The following is a 19,862-nucleotide window of genomic DNA, read 5'->3' as shown; positions in this document are numbered from 1 at the left end:
GGCGCCGGGAGGAGGAGGAGCCGCACGGGGAAGGTCACCGGGAGCGACACCGGGACCGGCGCCGGGACCATGCTGCGGCCCAGAGCGGCCGCGCTCCTTTCGCTGATGAGGGCGGCAGGGGGCGGCCGCCGGTACCGGGACCCCTCGGGGGGGGCGCGGGTCCCGTCGCTCTGCTCCGCGCCCCCCCCGCAGCCGGTGATCGCCGCCAAGGAGCCGTTCCCGGTGGAGCTGCAGGCGGGGAAAACCTACGGCTGGTGCGCCTGCGGGCACAGCAAGCGCCAGGTCGGGCGGGGAGACTCGGGAGAACCGGGGCGTGGGGAGGGGGTGGAAGAACTGGGGAGGTCCAGGAGAACCGGGGGGTCTAGGAGAACCGGGGTGGGGGGGACAGGAGAACTGGGATTCCGGGAGGTTCCAGGGCGTTCCCGGGTCGGGGACTCCGCGGTGGCTCCCGGGGGGCTCCGGGGGATCTGGGATTGGGAACCCCCGGGGGGCTCTGGCGGGTCCAGGGATGGGATGGGATGGGATGGGATGGGATGGGATGGGATGGGATGGGATGGGATGGGATGGGATGGGATGGGATGGGATGGGATGGGATGGGATGGTCACAGTGGCCCCGCGGGAGCATCCGCCCACCCCCAAACCCCTCCTTGACGCCGTTCCCGTTTGTCCGCAGCCCTTCTGTGACGGTTCCCACAAGAAGGAGGCCCCGGGGCTGTCCTCGCTGCGCTTCACCCCCACCCAAACCGGCCCCGCGCTGCTCTGCGGCTGCAAACGCACCCGGAGCCCCCCGTACTGCGACGGCTCCCACCGGGAGGACGCGGTGCAGGCGGCGCCGCTGCCCCCCCGCTCCTGAGCGGGGATCGGCAGCACCGGCAGCACCGGGATCCCCATCCCGACCTCGTCATGGCCGCACGGGGGGGAGGAGAGGCTCCAAACCCCAATGAAATCCTGATTCTGGAACGCCGGGAGCCGCCCCGGACCCCAAACCAGCCCCTGGACAGTGGGATTGGAGGGAGGGGCCTAGAGCTGTGAGAGCCCTGGGGTGGGGCACCTGTGGGGTTTGGAATGGGGGAACCTGTGGGATTTGGGATGCAGAGGCCAATGGGATTTGGGCAGGAGGAGCCTGTGGGGTTTGAGATGAAGGGACCTGCAGGACGTAGGGTTTGGCAGGAGGCTCTGTGGGATTTGGGCTCTGTGGGATCTGTGGGATTTGGAATGGAGACACCAATGGGATTTGGCAGGAAGCTCTGTGGGATCTTTCAGGAGGCTCTGGGCAGCTGCCCCTGTGGTGTTTGTTCATTTCCAAAGCCGGTTTGCAAAGGTTGAACCAAAGAGAAGCCCTGGAGAACGGGATTATTCCCAGGAATTGGGATCGTTTCCAGAGATTGGGATCATCAACAGGACAATAAACGTGACCTGAACAGTCTGGGATGTACTGAGAGGGAAACCGGACACCAAAACGCCCCCTAACCCAAACCCAAATCATGGCTCTGCCCAGCCCGGGCAGTGTCCCCGGGCCGGGCAGTGGAATGGCTGAATTCCACACGGGAATTGTTTAATTTCACAGAGGAACTGATGAATTCCATGGAAGAATTGTTGAATTCCACAGAGGAATTGTTGGATTCCCTGCAGGAATTGTTGAACTAGACACAGGAATTGTTGAATTTCGCAGAGAAATTGATTAATTCCATGCAGGAATTGCTTCATTCCCTGCAGGAATTTGCTCCCTTCCCATGCTCGCCCCTCTCTGGAGCCTCCTGGCCAAAAGCGCTGAAACCTGATTTTTATTTTTATTTTCTTTTATTACAAATGCACCGTGAGGGCAGGAGGAGAGGCTGAGAAGGACAATACACAAAAAAAAAACCCCAAAAAACCAAAAACAAACAAAAAAACCAACAAAACAAAACAAAATAAAAAAAAAAAAGAAAATTGATATCATGGGAAACAGGGAGCAGCTCCATCCCAACCTTTGGGTGCCCCCAAATTTTCCTGGAGCCATCAGGACTTTGGGAAGAGAAAATAATCCAGGGGATTTGTGCTGCCACCACCAAGCTGGAGGAAAATATCCCCAAAACCCCCGAATTTACTGTGCAGAAGGGCAGAGCCCACAGGGAAAGCAAAGAAATCCCCCCAAAAATACCCAGGATGAGATCTGGGAACAGCTGGAGCTGCTGGAGCTGAGTGCTCCAAGGTGGGGTGTGAAAGCCCATGAAAAAAACAAAAAAAACCCAAAAGTGGGAAATAAAACCCTGCAGCAGAGTCCAGGGAGGCTGGGGGGGTGGTTGGGGTTTTTGGGGTTTTGGGTTTTTGGGCCTATTGGAGTTTTGGGTTCTGTGCTTGGCCCTCACCTGTGCAGCCATGGCACTGGTGGAGAGGGAGGAGGAGGAGAGGAAAAAACCTCTGGGAAAAGTGAGAATGTGGGAATGGAGGAACATGGGAATGTGGGAATTTAGGAATTTGGGAATGTGGGAATTTGGGAGTGTGGCAGCTCCCAGCTCCTGGGGTGGGATGAGGGAGGGGCCTGCAGCTTCCACAAGTCAAAGCCAAACCTTAAAGCCCCACAAAAAAACCCACAAAACCAAACAAAAAAACCAAACAAAACCAACCCAAAGCACATTTAAAAATATCTGCCGCCATTTCTGCATCTTCTCTACGTTTTTAAATTAGAAAATAATTCTGTAGAACTCTGCTGTGTCCCTATGTACACACCCACGTTTATAGAGGTCTGCAGAGGGTTTCAGGAATCCCTGGAGGGGTTTTAGGAATCCCAGGAGGATTTTTAGGAATCCCTGGGGGTTCTTAGCAGCGATGGAGGGTCTGCAGGAGTTCCAGGAAGATTTTTAGTAGTTCCAGGAGGATTTTTAGCAGCCCCTGCAGGGTTTTTCAGAGTCCCTGGAGGGGTTGTGGGAGTCCCTGGAGGATTTTCCAGAGTCCAGGAGGGTTTTCAGAGTCTCAGGAAGATTTTCCAGAGTCCCAGGAGGATTTTCAGAATCCCAGGATGATTTTCCAGAGTTCCAGGAGGGTTTCCAGCAGCGCCTGGAGGTTTTTAGCTCAGGGCCGAGCCCGCGCTGCCGTTCAGGGCGGTTTTGCGGCCGCGGGCGGGTGGCACCGGGTGGCAGCTGGGTGGCAGCTGGTGACAGTTCGAGGCGGAGCCGTTCAGGGCAGGCCCAGGGGGGCCGTGCCCGGGGCTGGGCAGGGCAGGGGGCGATGCCAGCCCGGGGGGCGACGCCAGCCCAGGGCTCTGCGCTTTGTCACTGCCCGACTCGCACTCGGAGGCGCCGCTAGTGTTGGTGCCCTCGGATGGCAGCGCCGGGCACAGCTTGAGCCGCTTGCAGGAGGGCTGGACGCGGTACTTGAGTGCCAGGGGACCACTCTGGGGACACGGGGTACGACTGACAGTGCGCGGGGACACCGTGGAGACACTGGCACTGCCACCCCCCATTCCCTGGGGACACCGTGGGGACACCAGCACTGCCACCGCCGATGCCCTGGGAACGCTTGCACTGCCACCATTTCCCCCCCCCTCTGGGATTTGTTATGGGAAAAGCTCCCCCGGGACCAATTTTCCCACTTTTCCTCTAGGACAGATTTTTCCAGGACAGGTTCCCTGTTTTATCCCCCCAAATCAGATTTTCCCAGTTTTCCCAGTCTAGATATTCCCAGTTTCCCCAGTACAGGTTTTCCCAGTATTCCCAGCACAGCTTTTCCTGGTTTTCCCAGTTTCCCCGTTTACTCACCCTCCTCCAGGGGTAGATGTAGGCAATGTCCATCAGGGTGTAATATTCCTTCAGGGGCTCATCCTCATACAGCACCTCCACCTGGAGAGAGGAAAGGATGGATCCAAACCCCAGGAAAAACTCCAAGAAAGGATGGATCCAGACCCTGGGAAAGGAGGGATCCAAACCCCCAGAAATTAGGGATCCAAACCCAGGGAAAGGAAAGATCCAGACTCAGGGAAACGATGGATCTGGCCATGGGAAAAAGAAGGCTCTAGCCCCAGGGAAGGGACAGCCCAGCAGGAATATTTGGGACAAGCAGGAATCAGCAGTGGAGGCAACGCTGAGGAGACAAAACGGCCCCTCTGAGCTGAGCCGAGCATGGCAGAATCCAGGCAATGCCCCCCGAGCATTCCCGAGCACTCCAAAGCACTCCCAAGCATTCCTGAGCATTCCCGACCATTCCCAAACATTCAGAAGCACTCTCAAACATTCCTGATCATTTCTGAACGTTCCTGACCATTCCCGACCATTCTGGAACATTCCGGAACGTTCCTGACCATTCCCAACCATTCCCAAACACACATTCCAGAACGTTCCTGAGTGTTCCTGAACATTCCTGACTATTCCGGAAGGTTCCGGAGTGCTGCTCACCCGGTACTTGCTGGGCACGTCCATCTTGTTGCGCAGGAACTTGGCCAGGTGCAGCACGGTCATGGCTGCGGGGCAGCGCAGGAACCGCAGCCCAGGGCTGGGCGGGCACGGCGGCGCCTGGGGAGGGACGGCTCTGGGGGACCGGGTCTGGGGGACCCGGCTTAGGGGGACCCGGGTTTGGGGTGTCCTGGGTTTGGGGGGATCCGGGTTCGGCGTGTCCCAGGGCTCAGCGGGCATGGTGGGGCCTGAGGAGCACCGGGTTTAGGGTGTCCCAGGTTTCGGATGACCCAGGTTTGGAGAGTCCAGGATTTGGGGAGTCCTGGGTTTGGGGTGTTCTGGGTTTGGGGTGACCCGGGTTTGGGATGTCCCAGGTTTGGGGAGTCCTGGGGATTGGGGGGTCCAAGGTTTGGGGTGTCCACAATTCGGGGAGTGCTGGGTTTGGGGTGACCCAGGTTTGGGAACTCCCAGTTTGGAGTGTCTAGAGTTTGTGGTGTCCCAGGTTTGGAAAGTCCTGGGGCTTGGGGAGACCTGGGTTTGGAGTATGTGGGGTTTGGGGTGTCCTGAGTTTGGGCTGTCACCCTGTGCCCCGCAGGACCCCTCCTAGGCAGCTGGGCACCAATGGCTCTGTGCCACCACAGTGCCACCGAGGTGCCACCTCTTGCTCACCTTGTCCTTGTCCAGGTCCCCGTTCTCCACGGCGCCTTTCTGCTCCTCCCTGGAGCGGGACACAGGACAGGGATTGGGGAAAGGGGGATCAGGGATGGCACTGCTGTGATCTGGATCACACTGGGATCAGGGATGGCACTGCTGGGGACAGGGAGCCGTAGGCGGTTCCAGGGCTCCAGGCAGCACCCAGAGCCCCGGGTGGTACCGGAGCTGGCCATACCTGCAGTCCCGGTGGAACTCAATGGACAGACTGACGATCTCATCCTCGGGCCCCACGCCCTGGTCCCGCTCAGCCACCTCGCCATGCTCCTCCTGTGAGCCCAGGGGAACTGCGGGACAGGGACACAGGCTGGGACATGGGGACATTGACACTGACACCTACAGTGTGACACTGACACTGACCCTGTGACACTGACACTGACAGTGTGACATTGACACAGATACACAGATACTGTGACACTGACACTGTGAGATTGACACTCACACTTGACATTGTGACCCTGTGACATGTGACACTGACACTGAGACATGTGACACTCACCCTCGGCCACCGGGTACGCAGCGTAGAAATCACGCCTCCTCTTCATCTCATCTGTGGTGACAGGGACAGGGACAGGGATGGGGACAGGAACAGGAACAGGGATGGGGACAGGGACATGAGTGGGGACAGCTGTCCCTGGGGAGGGTGACAGCAAGGGGGCACAGGGGACACCCCAGAATGCCCAGGAAATTCCTGTGGGAGCTCCAGCAGGAGCCATCCCATAAACCCTGGAGTGGCACCCAATCCTGAGGGGTTTTGGGTCCCCACACCCCAAATCCTGAATTTTTTCCCATTCCTAAGGCACTCGGAGCAAATCCACAGCTCCTGCTCCCAGACTGTCCCAAAGTTTGGGATGGGTGCCATGTCCATGTGTCCTGCTGTCCCTGTGAGAATGGGAAATCCCTGGGAAGATCCCGGGAATTCAGGGGAATGGGAGTGAGTTACAAAGACCCCAAATTCCAAAATTCTCCCCATCCTTGGCTGTACCTTTGAAAAGCCCCGGGACAATCTTGTACACGATGTCTTGGAGGGTTTTGTCTGACCTGGACAGGGGGAAGCAGGAAAAGTGGGAGAAATCAGTGGGATTCAGGAGCAGTTTGTGCACCTCTGGGCACAAACTCCCCCCAGCTCCCCTCTGGGTTTCCCATCCCAAACCCTAAATCCTCAATTCCCCATTCAAAATCCCCCAAAGCCCAAATCCCCACTTTCTCACCCCAAAGCCTCAAATCTCCAAGTTTTCCCCACTTTTTCCCAGTTTTCCCACATTTTTCCCCACGTTGGGACCATGTGGAGGTGCCACCACCCCCCAGGACTCGGGGACAGTGGTGGCTCTGTCCCCGCAGGAGGAGATAGAGACTCCAGAGGAGCCATGGGAGTGTAAATATTACAGCAAGCCAGAGAAAATGGGGAAAAAAGGGAAAAAAGGATGGATGGATGCATGGATGCATGGATGCATGGATGGATGGATGGACGGACGGAGGGACCAGTGGGGTCCAGGATCTCAGGAATGGACACAGGGCACCCATCCCACCATCTTTCTGCTGCCACACAGATGTCCCCAAGTGCTGTTCTCTCTGTGGTGGCGTCTGTCCCTGTCCCTACTCCCCTCCCACCTGGGACACAAATGGGACTGGGATGGAGGTGTCACAGGGATGGGGACACCAGTGGGACCAGGATGGAACTGCTCCTGGGCTGGCAGCAGAGCCCCAGGGTCCCCCTGCTCCAAGTGCTTGGGGCTGTCCCCTGGAACAGGAACAAGGAGTGAGTGGCCCTGTGAGCCCTCTGAGTCCCCCGAGCCCCCAAGCCTCCTGAGCCCCCCAAGGCCCCCTAAGGAGCCCCCCGAGCTCCCCCAGAGGAGCCCCCCGGGCTCACCGGATGCTGAGCAGGGGCCGGGTTTTGTGCACCTGCACGTCGCACATGGGGCAGTACTTGTTGGTCTCCAGGTAACGAACGATGCAGGTTTTACAGACTGTGGGGACAGAGGGACCCTCTGTGAGTGGGGGGACAAGGGGACAGAGCCCCTGGGACCCCCACACCAGCGTGGGGACAAGATCCCTGCCCAGTGCAGCCCCCTGCAGCTCCACAGGGCCTGGCACAGGGTGGGCACTGTGAGAGGGGCTTTGGGACGCCCAGAGGGTCCTTGGGGACACGCGGGACACTCACAGGAGTGCAGGCACTCCATGATGGTGGTGGCGTCGATGAAGTAGCCGCCGCAGAGGGCGCACATCAGGTGCGGGTTCAGCTCCGTGATCTTTATCCGGGTGGTCCTGTGCATCTTGGAGCAGCCTCAGGGCGGATCCTCCCTGCGGGAAACCCCCGCGGTCCCCTCGGGTGGGACCTGCAGGGACCGCTGGAGGGGACGCGGTGGGGACTGTCACTTGTCACTCCCAGTCCTGCAGCCAGGCTCCAGGAGCCGCCCAGCCCCCTCTGCCTCACCCCTGGGTGCCCCCAAGTAGGTCCCCAACACGCTGGGACATCTCCGAGCAGCGACAAATCCTCCCTGTTAGCAAATCCCCACCTGTGGCTGTGCACACACACCCCCAAAAAAGTGCATTTTGGGTTGTTTCCATGGAAAAGGCATTTCCAGCCAAAATTCCATGGGTTTTCCTACAGAAAATCCCCAAGCCCTGTGTCTGGCACCTCCCCCGGGCAGGGACGCCCAGCGGGGCCCGGTGGGCACGGCGGACGCGGGTGACACCGGGAGCCGCCGGCGCTTTGCCGGTTCCAGCGGGAGCCGCCGGAGCGCGGGATCGCCGTGGTTTCGTTGTTTCCATGGTAACCCCGACACTTGGAGAGCAGTCGGGATATTGTCACTGCCGCCCGAGGCCAGGCGACAGGCGGCGAGGAGCCCCGGGGTCGTGGAGATGAGCGGGACACGGGGGCGGCAGGGTCGTAGCACCGGCGGTGGCACCGCACGGCTGCGGGGACACTCGTGTGACACAGAGAGGGACACAGAGAGGGACACACAGTGACACACATGTGACACACAGGGACACGCATGTGACACACTGGGATACACAGTGACACACGTGTGACACCCAGGGACATGTGTCTGAAACACAGGGACACACGTGTGACACACAGGGACACGTATGGGCTACAGTACACATGCATAAGGACACCAGCACCAGGGATGGAGACACTGCTGGGATGTTTCAGGAGCAGGATGTCACTGGGACTGGGATTGGGGTGCCACAGGGACAGGGACACCATTGGCACTGGGATGGAGGTGTTGCAGGAGTGGGCACACCACAGGGACACCTTTGGGACCGGGATGGAGGTGCCACGGGGATGGGGACACCACTGAGACCGGGATGGGGACATCACCGTGCTGGAGGGACAGCAGCCAAGGGGGGCCCAGGAGCCCCGGAGGCGTTGGGGAGCCCCAGAACCCCCTCCCAGCCCAGCCCCCCTCCTCCGGGTGCTGCTCCCAGCCCCAGGGGATGGAGGGGGGCGCTGCCAGCCCCTCCCCGTGTCGGGGGTCCCGCGGTGCCCTGTCTCAGTACCCCCCGCACGGGACCGGGCAGCCTCGCCAGGCAGCGGGAAGCCACGGCTGTATTTTGGGGGGATTTCGCCGCTTTCGGCGCTCGCAGCCGCCAATGGCGGACCCGGGGCTCGGCGGGAGGGGGGAGCCCGAGCCTCCGGCGCGAACCGGTTCTAATAACCCGGACGATAACAGCCGCGCTTTCCCATGCCAGGGAGAGGGGGAACAAAGCCCCAGAGCCCCCGGAACCCCGGCCCCACCGCAGCGCCCAGGGCCGTCGCGTTCCGCCGGTGGCTCCCGCATCCCCGGCCGCGACTTTCGGGCTCTTTTGTCTCCGTGGGCGGTGGCCCGGCGCGGTGTCCCCCCCTCCTCGAAGCCCCCGGGCCGGGCACGGGCGAGGAAGGGCGTTTCAAAGTCACCGCCAACTCGGGCCCCCACCCGCGGGACCCCGAGGGCGGCGAGTGCGGGGCTGAAGAAATGCCCTGGGACGGCTCCCCCGGCACGGCCCAGGCCTCGCACGGCGCCCACGGGACCCGGAGCGCCGGGAAGGCGAGGGGACAGCCCCGGGAACACGAGGGGACAGCCCCGGAGGGCGGCCCTGCCACCCCCGGCAGCGCCCGCCGGGACCCCCCTCCAGTCCCGGCGTGCGGGACGCGGCACCGGAGCTGCGGGGATGGGGAGGGAGCCCCGCTGGACACGAGTGACCACAGAGCGTGTGGGGACAAGGACACGCTACACGGCACCGGGAGCGGCGGCGGGACGGGACCGCGGGGCGTGACACCCGGAGGACACGGGCACGGGGGGGACACGGACACCGAGGGGGACAGGAACACCGGGGGGGGACACGGACACCCGGAAGACACGGACACCAGGGATGGCACTGACACACGGGGGACACGAACACGGGGTGGCCTCGGCCACGCGTGCCCCGCGCTGTGCCCGGGGGATGCCCGGCCGCGCCCCCGGCAGCTCCCGCCGCCTCCGGCGCCGCACGGCCGTGGTGGGGCCGGGGGTGGGCCGGCCCCGGTAGCCCCGGGGCGTCCCCTTTGTACTCTGGGCCGGCTGTCAGCGCGGCCCGGCCCCTCCGCCCTCCCCGGAGCGGTCCCGCCGCGCCCCCCCGGCCCCGCAGCGGCCTCGGCGCGCCGGGCGCCGTGCGGAGGCGGCGCGGGCCCCCCTCGGGGCTGTCGGGGCTCCGCAGCCGCCGCCGGTGCGGCCGGGGGGGTCCCGGGGCACAAAGCGGGAGCGGCGGCGGCCATCGCCATCTTTGGGGCTGGCGGGGCGGGGGGGCCGCGGCGGGGCCCGGGCCGGGCGGGGGGCACTGGGGCCGGTCCCTACCTGGTGGCGGCGGCAGCGGCGGCCCCGCGGCCGCCCCTCCGCTCCCGCGGCTCGGCTCGGCAAGGCTCGGGCGGCGCTGCGGCCGCGGCCCTTTTTTATTTTTTCCCCTCCACTCTCCCTCTCCTTTTTTTTTTTTTTTTTTTCCTCCTTTTTTTTCCTCCCTCCTTCCTCCTCCTTTTTTTATTTTTTTAAATTTTTTTCTCTTTTTTTAATTTTTTTTTTATTTTTTCCCACCTCCAGCCGCCTCCAGGCCCCGCCCGCCTCACGTGACCTCATTCCTTTGGGGGACTGCGGAGGAGGGAGCGAGGGGCCGAGACTGAGGAGACCCCCCAGGAACCCCCCAGCCCCAGTCATCGCAGAGACCCCCGGGGGGGAAAAGAGCAAGCCCCAGAAACCGCTGGAACGGCCCCAAAATGCGGTCTCCGGTGGAAGCTCCGGGCGCGGTGTCCCCCTCACCGGGAACGCCGTTTTGGCCCCAAATTGTGACCCGGGACGAGCGGGATCCTCTGCGGGACCCTCGGGGGAAGGAAAGGGAAAAGGAGTAAAAAGAAAGAAAGAAAAAAAATAAAAGGAATTTCAAGAGGGAAAATGGAAAATTGGAGGAAGGGGACAGAAAAAAAGGGGGAAAAAAGGGAAAAAATAGGGGGGAAATGAAAGAAAGAAAAGGAAAAGGGAAATTGAGAGGGGGGAAAGGGAGGAAATAAAAGGAAGGGAAGAAAAATAGAGGGAAATTAGAGAAAAAGGAAAAAAATGGAAAAGAAGGAGGGGAAAAGAAGAAAAACAGGGAAATTAGAAAAAAGGGAGAAGTGGACAAGAAGGGGGGAAAGGAAGATGAAAAAACCAAGGAAAATAAAAAATAGGGAAGAAAGGGAAAACCGGGGAAAAAGGAATGGAAAAAAAGTAAGGTAAGAAAAAATGGAGGGAAATTAGAGAAACATGGAAAACGATAGGGAGAAGGAAGGGAAGAAAACTGGGAAAATGAGAGAAAAAAAAAGGAAAAGGAAGAAAAAAGAACAAGACAAAAGGAAAGGAAAAAGGAAGAACAGGAAGGAGGGAGAGAAAAAAAGGCAGGAAAAGAGAAGAGAAAAAAAAAATTGAAAAGCCGGGAAGGAAATAAAGGAGGGGAAAGGGGCAGGAGGAGTAGCGGGAGGCGCTGAGCGAGCGCGGCTCTCACATGCCCGGGATCACCGGCGGCTCCCGCACGCCCGGGATTACCGGCAGCTCCCCTCCCCGCCCGCTGCCGGCGCTCGCAGCCCGGCCCCGTCCTGGTGGCCCCGTGCCCGGGTGTTCCCGGTGAGCCGCTCTCCGTGCCGCTGTCTCGGTCCCGGGATCGCGGGGTCGGTGCCTGCTGGAGCTGTGACCGGTGCCGGTCTCAGTGCTCGGTTGCCCCGGTTCCGGTGTCCCAGTGCCGGTGTCGAGTGTCCCTGTGCTTGGGGCCGGTGTCTGGTGTCCTGTTCCCGCTGTCCGTTGCCGGTGCCTGTTCCCCGTTCCCGTTCTTCCTTTCCCTGTATCCTGTCCCCTTATCCCGTTCTCGGTGTCCCGATTCCATTATCGGTGTCCCGTTTCCATTCCCAGTGTCCCATTCCCAATGTTCCGTTCCCTTTCCCGGTATTCCCGGTGTCCCGTTCCCGGTATTCCTGGTATTTCGTTCCCGTTCCCGGTGTCCCGTTCCTTGTGTCCCGATATTCTCGCTGTTCCATTCCCGTCACTGGTATACCGTTTCCATTCTCGGTGTCCCGTTCCTGGTGTCCCGTTCCCAGTGTCCCGTTCCTTTCCCGCTGTCGCGGTCTCGTTCCCGGTGTCCCGTTCCCATTCCCAGTGTCCGGGTTCCGGTATTCCGGGTATCCCGTCCCCGTTCCCGGTATCCCGTTTCCATTCCCGGTGTCCCGGTATTCCGTTCCCGATGTTTTGTTTCAGTTCCTACACTGACAACAGTGCGCGCAAAGATTACTCAGCGCCGTCTCTGTGGCGCAATCGGTTAGCGCGTTCGGCTGTTAACCGAAAGGTTGGTGGTTCGAGCCCACCCAGGGACGAAGTTGTGTGTTTTTGCCCCCACCGCTCCTTTTCCCGGGAGGAACGGAACTGGACACGGAGAACGTTCTCTTGCCAGGGATCCGCTCCCGGTGCTCCCTCCGATCTGCAGAAGCAGCTCCCCATGTCCCCAGACCATCCCCGCTGTGCTTCCACGAGGACGTTTTGGGACATTAAGATCGCACCTGGTGTTCTGTTTCCATCCAAATCCCGTATTTTGCCTCAAAATTAAACTGAAGGGGGTCCCAAGGGTGCCAGATCGAGCTTCCTCTCTCTGAAAACTCCAGTAAGTTCCATTTCTCTGCCCTGAGACGATGCAATTCCCGAACTGCCGGAATTCCTGTTAAACCCCTGGCACGAGGCCATGCTGGGATCGGTCCCGAGGATTCTCCCCTGGCTCTGCCCGGGGCTGCTCCCTCCGGGCGGAACGCGGGCTCCGGCTCCCGCCAGGTACTTTTTGTGACGGAAAACCCCTCAAAAATGAACTTTAAAACTAGGATTTAAAAATGAGATTTAAAACTGCAGCGGGCACGGGCCGGGCTCCGCCTGCACATTGAGGCCGAGATGTGCCGTGACCCCAGAGTGACCCCAACCCCCCCTCCCCGTGCCGGCGCTTCCCGAGGAGATTTTTGGGAGAATCCCCTTTGGATCGGCGAGCTCGGGGCTGTGTCCCCACCCTTGGAGATACGGCTATGGCCCGCATCCAGCTGTGCCCCGATTGATCCAGCTGTTCCCCAATCCAGCTGTGCATCCATTGATCCATTTGCTCCCCATTGCTCCAGCTGTTCCCTCACTGATCCAGATGTGCCCTCATTTATTCAGTCCTGCCCCGATCCAGCTGTTTCCCCATTTTTCCGGCTGTTCCCATTTACCAGCTGTTTCCCCATTTTCCAGCCGTTCCCGTTTATCCAGACATTCCCATTTTTTCCAGTTTTCCCCATTTTTCCAGCTGTTTCCCCCTTTTTCCAGATGTTACCCCTCCCGCACTCCCGTCATGCCTCGCGCGCTCACTGTGACTCGTCACTTTCCCGCCCCGCCCACCCCCCCTGCCTCAGCCAATCACCTGAGCGCCCCAGCCTCTCCCGCCAATCCCCAGCAGCCTCTGGCTCCAGGCGGCGGCGGCGGCCAATGGCGAGCGTGGAAGGCGAAATCACTCGGGGCGGCCACCAATGGAAAGCGTTGGGGTGAGAGCGGCAGTGGCAGTGACCAATGGGAAGCGGGGAGGGCGGGAGCGGCGGCGGCGCGGCGCGGCCGGAGCGGGGCCTGGGCAGAGACCGGGCCGGGAGCGGAGCGGGGGCGGTGCGGGGACACGGCGGTGACACAGCAGTGACACAGCAGTGACAGAGCGGTAACAGAACGGTGACCGAGGGGTGACCGAACAGCCGCCGCCATGGTGAGACTCGGGACGGCAGCTCCGGGGCCCAGCACAGCGCGGGACGAGGCCGCTCCGTGAGGGGAGGCCCGTGGGCAGCGGGGCAAGGAGCGGCTGGGGCTGAACCTCAGCTCGGGGTGGCGGTACCGGAGGTGCCCCGGGGGCCGCTCAGTGAGGGGAGGACCGTGGGGAGCGGGGGAGGTAGCGGTCGGGGCTGAACCCCAGCCCCGGCGGGCGGTACCGGAGGTACCCTGGGGGTCCCTCCAGTGTTCCTGAGCCGCCGCTCCGTGAGGGGAGGCCCGTGGGGAGCCGGACAAGGAGCGGCGGGGGCTGCACCCCAGCTCGGGGTGGCGATACCGGGACACCCCGGAGGCCGCTCCGGTACCCTGAGCCGCCGCTCTGTGCAGTCGATCATGTCGTACAACGGCGGGGCCGTGATGGCCATGCGGGGCCGGGGCTGCGTGGCCATCGCCGCGGACCGGCGCTTCGGCGTGCAGGCGCAGACCGTAACCACCGACTTCCAGAAGATTTTCCCCATGGGCCAGAGGCTCTACATCGGCCTGGCCGGGCTGGCCACGGACGTGCAGACCGTGTAAGTGAGGGCCCGGCAGGGCTGGGGATTTGGGTTAATGGGAAATAATGGGAATTAACGGTGCCGGTGCTGCTGTGCCAGGTTCTGCTGCTGGGAGAGGTTTGAAAATAAAGCAGCGTGCTTGGTATCACATCGCTGCTGGAGTTGGGATTTCACTGCTAGACTTGGGATTTTGCGGCTGGAGTTGGGATTTCACTGCAAAAATTCAACTTGCACCGCAGAAACGAAACTTTTACTGCTAAAACAGAACTTTCACTACTAAAATTTAACTTTAACTGCTAAAATTCACCTTTCACTGCTGAAATTCAATTTTAACTCCTAAAGTTGAACTCTCACTGCTAAAATTCCACTTTCACCCCTGAAATTCAGCTTTTCCTCTCACAGTTCCAGCTCAGCTCCAGCAGCAGCTGTGTGTGCAGCCTTTGGTGCTGGTGTCTGTTAGCAGCAGAAGCAGCCAGGCCTGGCTGAGGGGAAGCAGCAGGACCCTGCTTTGCTTTAAGCCCAGCTCTGATCTCTTGCAGGGCCCAGAGGCTGAAGTTTAGGCTGAACCTCTACGAGCTGAAGGAGGGGAGGCAGATCAAGCCCCAGACCTTCATGAGCATGGTGTCCAACCTGCTCTACGAGAGGAGGTAAAACTGCAAAGCTGCAATATCTGTGTGGTGCCAGGGAGGGCTGAGGGTGCTGGGGTGGCCAGAGGAGCCTGGATCATTTCCTGCTGTCACCACCCCCTCCCTGAGCAGTTTTTGTTCTCTTGGGGTGACATTTCCTCCCCAAATTCAAACAGAATCAGTTGTCAAAGCAGAACGAACTCCTGCTGCTTCAGGGTGGTCTGCTGTGCCAAAACCATTGCAGGCCTCTCCCTGAAAGGAGCTGTGGGATGGTTTCTGTGCCAGGAAAACATTTCTGAGGATGTGGGACTACACCAGGGCTTGGACTGGGGACAGCTCTGGGGACTGGAGGGAATGTCTGGGTTGGAAATTCAGGGAAGAGAGGGTGAGCTCTGGGAATGGTGATCCCAAAGCTCCAGAGTCAGAGCTCCAGGAGTGTTTGGACACTGCTGCTGGGCACAGGCTGGGATTTTGGGGATTGTCCTGTGCTGGGATGATCCCCGTGGTCCCAGAAGAGCAGGGTGATCCTTGTGGTTCCTCTTGGGCTGTCCCTGTCCCCAGGGCTGTCCTGAGCCCAGCTGTGTCCCCAGGTTTGGTCCCTACTACACGGAGCCGGTGATCGCGGGGCTGGACCCGCTCAGCCACGAGCCCTTCATCTGCTCCCTGGACCTCATCGGCTGCCCCATGGTCACTGATGACTTCGTGGTCAGTGGCACCTGCTCCGAGCAGATGTATGGGATGTGCGAGTCCCTGTGGGAACCCGACATGGTCAGTGGGGCTGGGGTCACCTGGGATAGCCTGCGGTCACCTAGGGTCCCCTACCTGGCATCTCCTGGGATCACCTGGGATAGCTTGCAGTCACCTGGGGTCTCCTGGGGTCCGTGGATTCAGGAGTTCTCCCTCCTGTGCTCACTGGAGACGCTTCATTCCAGCTGTGCCTTGTGCAGCCTGAGAGAGGAAGCTTGCAGGGTTTTGGGGGGTTTGGGTGAAATTTCTGGGGGATGTGCAGCCCAGGTGAAGCCCTGTACTTCCTCTGTGCCCCAGGAGCCCGAGCACCTCTTCGAGACCATCTCGCAGGCCATGCTCAACGCCGTGGACAGAGACGCCATCTCTGGGATGGGTGTGGTGGTGCACGTCATGTGAGTGCTGGGGCTCCTGGGGGCTGGGCACTGCCTTCCCTTCCTTCCCTCAGGGATCCCCAAATCCAGGGCCTGGGCACTGTCATTCCTTCCCTCAGGGATCCCCAAACCCTTCCGTTCCCTTAGGGATCCCCCAAACCCTGCCCCTCCTCAGCTAGGCTCTGTTCCTTCCTAGGGTTTGATTTTGCTGGAGCAGTTCCTTGCTGGAGCCAAGAAATTACTCCTGGAGTTTGAGTCCCTCTGCTCAATTCCCTGGCTGCATTCCCATGGGATTGAGGATGGAATCCTGGAATTTTGAGTCCTGCTGCTCAGGGATTCTGTGGCTGCATTCCCATGGGAATGAGGAACTCTGCCTCTCATGAATACAGCATTAACTCTCACCTCTGTCACCAGCTGCCTTTGGAAAATCCCATTTTGCCCCTGCAGCCCAACCCTGGAAGCTCCCCACAATGAAGGGTTTATTTATTGTTGTCACAATCACCTGAGCTCCTGCCTGTGAATGTGGGACTTCTCAAGGCAGGACAAGCTCTAGGAAGGGTTTAAACCTGGGTTTAGCAGTAAATAATCTCATCTTTTTCTCTTTCCAGAGAGAAAGACAAGATCACCACCAGGACCCTGAAAGCTCGCATGGATTAGCCCAGCCCAGCTGCTCTGTGCCACTTGGGACTTTTTAAAATAAAACTCTGCCCTCAACTTCCCTTTTGGTTCCTTTGAGCAGGGTCAGGATGTCACCCTGGCTGCCAGGATACAGAGGTGGCTCCAGGAGTGTCACCCTTCATCCAGTACATCCCTTCAGCACCTCCCAAATTGGGATGGAAATACAAATTATCCCAAGCAAGCAGAGGGAAAACCTAACCCTGTCCAGTGACAGGGACACCTTGACTGTCCCAGGGTGCTCCAGCCTGGCCTGGGATACTTCCAGGGATGGATCAGCCACAGCTGCTCTGGGAATTCCATCCCAGCCCCTCCCAGGGGGGGGAATTCCTTCCCAAAATCCCATTCAAACCCAGCCCCTCTCCCAGTTTTCCCCCATCCTGCCTCCCCCCAGGCCTCCCCATGCTGGAGGAGCAGCTGAGGGTGACCCCTCAAAGAGCACAGCAGGGAGGACCCAGATGTACACAAAGTTTTAATTTCTTTTTTTTTTCTCTGGTTGGAGACTCATCTTGTAACATGCATGCATTTCAAAACAGTAACAGTGTCAAACTGCTCCTAGCAAACAGACAAGCACAGAGGACTTCAAATTCCTATTTAAAAAACAGCAGTGAAAAAACCTAAAATGTTCTTTTTTTTTACTTTTAAATATTTTTTTTAGTTTTTTTTAGGTTTTTATTTTTAGTTTTTAGATTAAACTTAATTTATTCACATTTTTTTCTTTTCAATTCAGTTGCACTGATTAGCCCTGCCCACCCTCGTGACCTGTGTGTGGAATCTGCTCTCTCCACTCCCATTCAGCTGCTTAGGCAGCCCCAGAGCAGCAGAAATTTTGAGTGGTTTCCACTAAAAATGATGTGTCCAGAGCTCTGCCATCCCAGTTATCCATGGGATCCATACCACAGAGCCAGGACCAAGGGGTGGGGGCTGAGGGGGACACTGGGAGTGGCTCTGCAGGAAGGGGACATTTGGGAATTTGGGGCTGTGGCCATGCTGGGGACACTCCCCTGGTTTTGGGGGGAAATTCTTCAGCTGGGGGTGAAATTCCAGGTGCAGCTGGAAGGGGAGCCTGGGAAAGGACTGCATAGTAGTCATGGATTGGGAATATCCACCACCACAACCTCCTCACCTCCCTGAGCCTGCCCTGGCTGGGAAAGCAGGGATTTCCTCCCCAAATACCAGTAACAAAACCAAATAAACAAAAAACCATCCAAACAAACAACTCAAAAAAACCCAAAAAAAACCAACAAAAGGAAATAAGACTCAAGAGTGGTTCCGATTTCCTTGCTGATTGTGCTGATCCAGATTCCAAGCTGGGACTGTGTGAGTATGGCCTCCTCCTGCTGCCCCATGGACTGAACTCTGTCCCCAGTGGGGTGAATTCCATGCCTGTGGGATAAATTCCATCCCAGCAGGATGAATTCCACCTCCATAGGATGAATTCTGTCCCCACAGGATCAATTCTATCTCCACATGGTGAATTCCATCCCCACATGGTGAATTTGGTCCCCATGGGATGACTTCTGTCGCCAGTGGGGTAAATTTTATCCCCACAGGATGAACTCCATCCCCATGGGGTAAATTCCCAATTAATTCCATGATTGTGGCTCAGGATGGAGCCCGGGCCAGGCAGGGATGAGGAGGGACCAAGGGAAGGCTCCCACAGCTCCTGGGGCTGTTCCCCAAATCCCAGCCCTGGGGAGCCCCTGGAACCCCCAGTTCCCAGCCCAGCAGCTCTGCAGTGCATTTATTGCACTCCTGGAGCACAGCTGGCTCTGCCTCCCCTCTCCCACTGATTTCAGGGCTGTCCCAGCAGGGAAGATGGGAATTCCCAACTCAAAGCATATTTCGGGGGTTTTAAATCCCTTAGGAATGTGGATCCTGCAGCTCCTCCTGCCTCAGGCACTGCAGAGGGGGAGATGCTGCTCACTGATTATTTGGAGTTCCACTCGACCAAATTTTGCTTTATTTTGGCCAAAAAAAACCTGAATTCTGCTGCAAATCCTGTCAGTTAAATGTGTTCTGCAGGGTTCATGCTAAGGACAGGGACATCTACATTCAGCAAAAACTAGAATTAAATCCACACCAAAAACAGACAACAAACTAGCACAAGCAGTTGTAAAACCAGAACTGAAAGCGCTGGATTTTCCTTTTTTTTTTTTTTGTTTTTTAAATACTTGAGTTAAAAAAGTGACCTAAAAAGATTTAAAAGAAAAAGAAAAACCCAACAAAACAAAACAAAGCAAAGCAAAAAAACCCCAAAACAAACAGAAAGAAAAAGTCCCTTTTAAAAACAAATCAAAATATTTGCAGCTTCACTTCTTGTTCTGGTAGTAAAAAATACTGTCTAGAAACAAAATTTAGCATTTTTAAGGTAATGCTACTTCTGCACATGTAAACAATATACAAAAATGCTTCTGTTAAACGAAGTTACATACCTGGGTAATACGTCATTAGGTGAGAAAATTGCATTTAATCACTTTAATACACAATATGGCAACTGGACAGAAGGGGCAGAATCTTTGTGGGACACCCCCAGATTCACCTGGAACAGCCAAATTTAATCCCAGCAGGAGTTTGAAGTAAGAAATTATTTCCCGCTCTCAATTTTTCTCAGAACTCTGTAAGGATTTCTGCAGGAATTCCCTGGTTTTTGATTGGATTCATTATTCTGGAATTCACTAAAGGAGATTTTTTTGCCATCTTCACTCCCCTTTCTCTGGGTTTGCTCTGTTGTGGTGTTCACCCACCTCCTGCTCTCTTCCTCTCCCCTTTTTCTCCTCTTTATTTATTTACATTTGTTTTTTTTTTTTTAATAAATGATTTCAAGATAAAACAACTTCCAAGCTACTCTCCCCAAAAGGAGAAGGGCAAACTTACCAGGTCAAAGTTGCAGATTCAATGCAGATTTTTTTTTTTTTAACTGTCAGGAATAAAAAGTGATTGGTGTTTAATTCCTAATTAGCAGTAAACTTAAGTGCTTATTAAGAGAGAAGCAACCAACATAATGCCCACAAAATGAAGCTGATGATGCCCTCCAAGTCCTCCCTTTTTTTTTTTCTTTTAAAGTATTTTTTAGCTGCATTTGGGTCGTGGCTTTTCCAGCTCCACAGCTTAAAACCCCTCCAGCCTCCCACACCAAAGGGGCAGCAGAAATTTGTGCCACGCCAAAGGGAAGGACCAAAAATCCTCAAATCCCATCAGGACCCCTAATTTTTCATTTCTCCAAAATTCTATTTACAGTGCACCCTCAGGGGCTTCAATTTCAGCCCCTCCCAAGGCCTGTGGGGGGATTCACATCAGGGGGGGAAATGGGAAGGGGGTGATGAGGAAATAAAAACCAAAAAATTCCCCCAAACCCCACATTCAGAATCCAGCCAGAGGCAGGGTTAATTTAGGGGAATTACCAGGGTGTGATGAGCACCAGTTATGTCTCAAAAAGGACCAAAATTCCGCACAGCAAGAACTGTTACAGCACAGGACAGACACTCCCAACAGCTTATTCCCCAAACAAAGGCGTGTGTGAAAAACAGTTCCAAGGCAGATTAAGCAACATGTTTCAACTGCAAAGAGG

At 57.5% G+C, this 19,862-nt stretch overlaps 3 protein-coding genes and 1 non-coding gene across 5 annotated transcripts; 3 read left to right on the top strand and 1 right to left on the bottom strand.

The window, feature by feature from the left end:
• The first annotated feature begins 12 nt into the window (after positions 1–12).
• CISD3 (CDGSH iron sulfur domain 3) lies at positions 13–1,423 on the top strand. Its single transcript, XM_058041611.1, has 2 exons — positions 13–282; positions 674–1,423. The coding sequence occupies exons 1-2, from the start codon at positions 70–72 to the stop codon at positions 851–853; spliced, it is 393 nt and encodes a 130-aa protein (XP_057897594.1). The 5' UTR covers positions 13–69; the 3' UTR covers positions 854–1,423.
• A 459-nt stretch (positions 1,424–1,882) lies between these two features.
• On the bottom strand, positions 1,883–9,949 carry PCGF2 (polycomb group ring finger 2). Of its 2 annotated transcripts, XM_058041609.1 has the most exons (10): positions 9,896–9,949; positions 7,240–7,426; positions 6,949–7,045; positions 6,064–6,119; positions 5,578–5,628; positions 5,257–5,365; positions 5,037–5,085; positions 4,371–4,487; positions 3,738–3,818; positions 1,883–3,373 (listed from the first exon to the last, which is right to left on the bottom strand). In XM_058041609.1, exons 2-10 carry the CDS (start codon positions 7,349–7,351, stop codon positions 3,047–3,049), a joined length of 999 nt encoding a protein of 332 aa, XP_057897592.1. In that variant the 5' UTR covers positions 7,352–7,426; positions 9,896–9,949; the 3' UTR covers positions 1,883–3,046. The 2 variants fall into 2 exon arrangements, with proteins under 2 accessions (XP_057897592.1, XP_057897593.1); XM_058041610.1 differs by lacking the exon at positions 9,896–9,949 and having other exon boundaries at positions 7,240–7,432.
• Positions 9,950–11,854: 1,905 nt separating this feature from the next.
• On the top strand, positions 11,855–11,928 carry TRNAN-GUU (transfer RNA asparagine (anticodon GUU)). Its single transcript has one exon. It is a non-coding gene; the product is annotated as a tRNA-Asn (tRNA).
• A 1,252-nt stretch (positions 11,929–13,180) lies between these two features.
• PSMB3 (proteasome 20S subunit beta 3) lies at positions 13,181–16,327 on the top strand. Its single transcript, XM_058041861.1, has 6 exons — positions 13,181–13,319; positions 13,706–13,890; positions 14,412–14,519; positions 15,089–15,266; positions 15,543–15,637; positions 16,225–16,327. The coding sequence occupies exons 1-6, from the start codon at positions 13,317–13,319 to the stop codon at positions 16,271–16,273; spliced, it is 618 nt and encodes a 205-aa protein (XP_057897844.1). The 5' UTR covers positions 13,181–13,316; the 3' UTR covers positions 16,274–16,327.
• The last annotated feature ends 3,535 nt before the right edge of the window (positions 16,328–19,862 follow it).

The sequence above is a fragment of the Melospiza georgiana genome, chromosome 28 (genome assembly GCF_028018845.1).
Source record: "Melospiza georgiana isolate bMelGeo1 chromosome 28, bMelGeo1.pri, whole genome shotgun sequence".
In the NCBI taxonomy this organism is placed as follows: domain Eukaryota; kingdom Metazoa; phylum Chordata; class Aves; order Passeriformes; family Passerellidae; genus Melospiza; species Melospiza georgiana.
This window is presented reverse-complemented; position numbering and strand designations above follow the sequence as displayed.

Coding starts and splice junctions, on each gene's coding strand:
- PCGF2 (XM_058041609.1), bottom strand. CDS start 7,351: ATGCACAGGACCACCCGGATAAAGATCACGGAGCTGAACCCGCACCTG. Junction 5,086..5,256: donor GAGTTCCACCGGGACTGCAG/GTATGGCCAGCT, acceptor GTCCCGCTCCAG/GGAGGAGCAGAAAGGCGCCG. Junction 3,819..4,370: donor ACGTGCCCAGCAAGTACCGG/GTGAGCAGCACT, acceptor TCCTCTCTCCAG/GTGGAGGTGCTGTATGAGGA.
- PSMB3 (XM_058041861.1), top strand. Junction 13,891..14,411: donor GCCACGGACGTGCAGACCGT/GTAAGTGAGGGC, acceptor GATCTCTTGCAG/GGCCCAGAGGCTGAAGTTTA. Junction 15,267..15,542: donor CCCTGTGGGAACCCGACATG/GTCAGTGGGGCT, acceptor TCTGTGCCCCAG/GAGCCCGAGCACCTCTTCGA.
- CISD3 (XM_058041611.1), top strand. CDS start 70: ATGCTGCGGCCCAGAGCGGCCGCGCTCCTTTCGCTGATGAGGGCGGCA. Junction 283..673: donor GCGGGCACAGCAAGCGCCAG/GTCGGGCGGGGA, acceptor GTTTGTCCGCAG/CCCTTCTGTGACGGTTCCCA.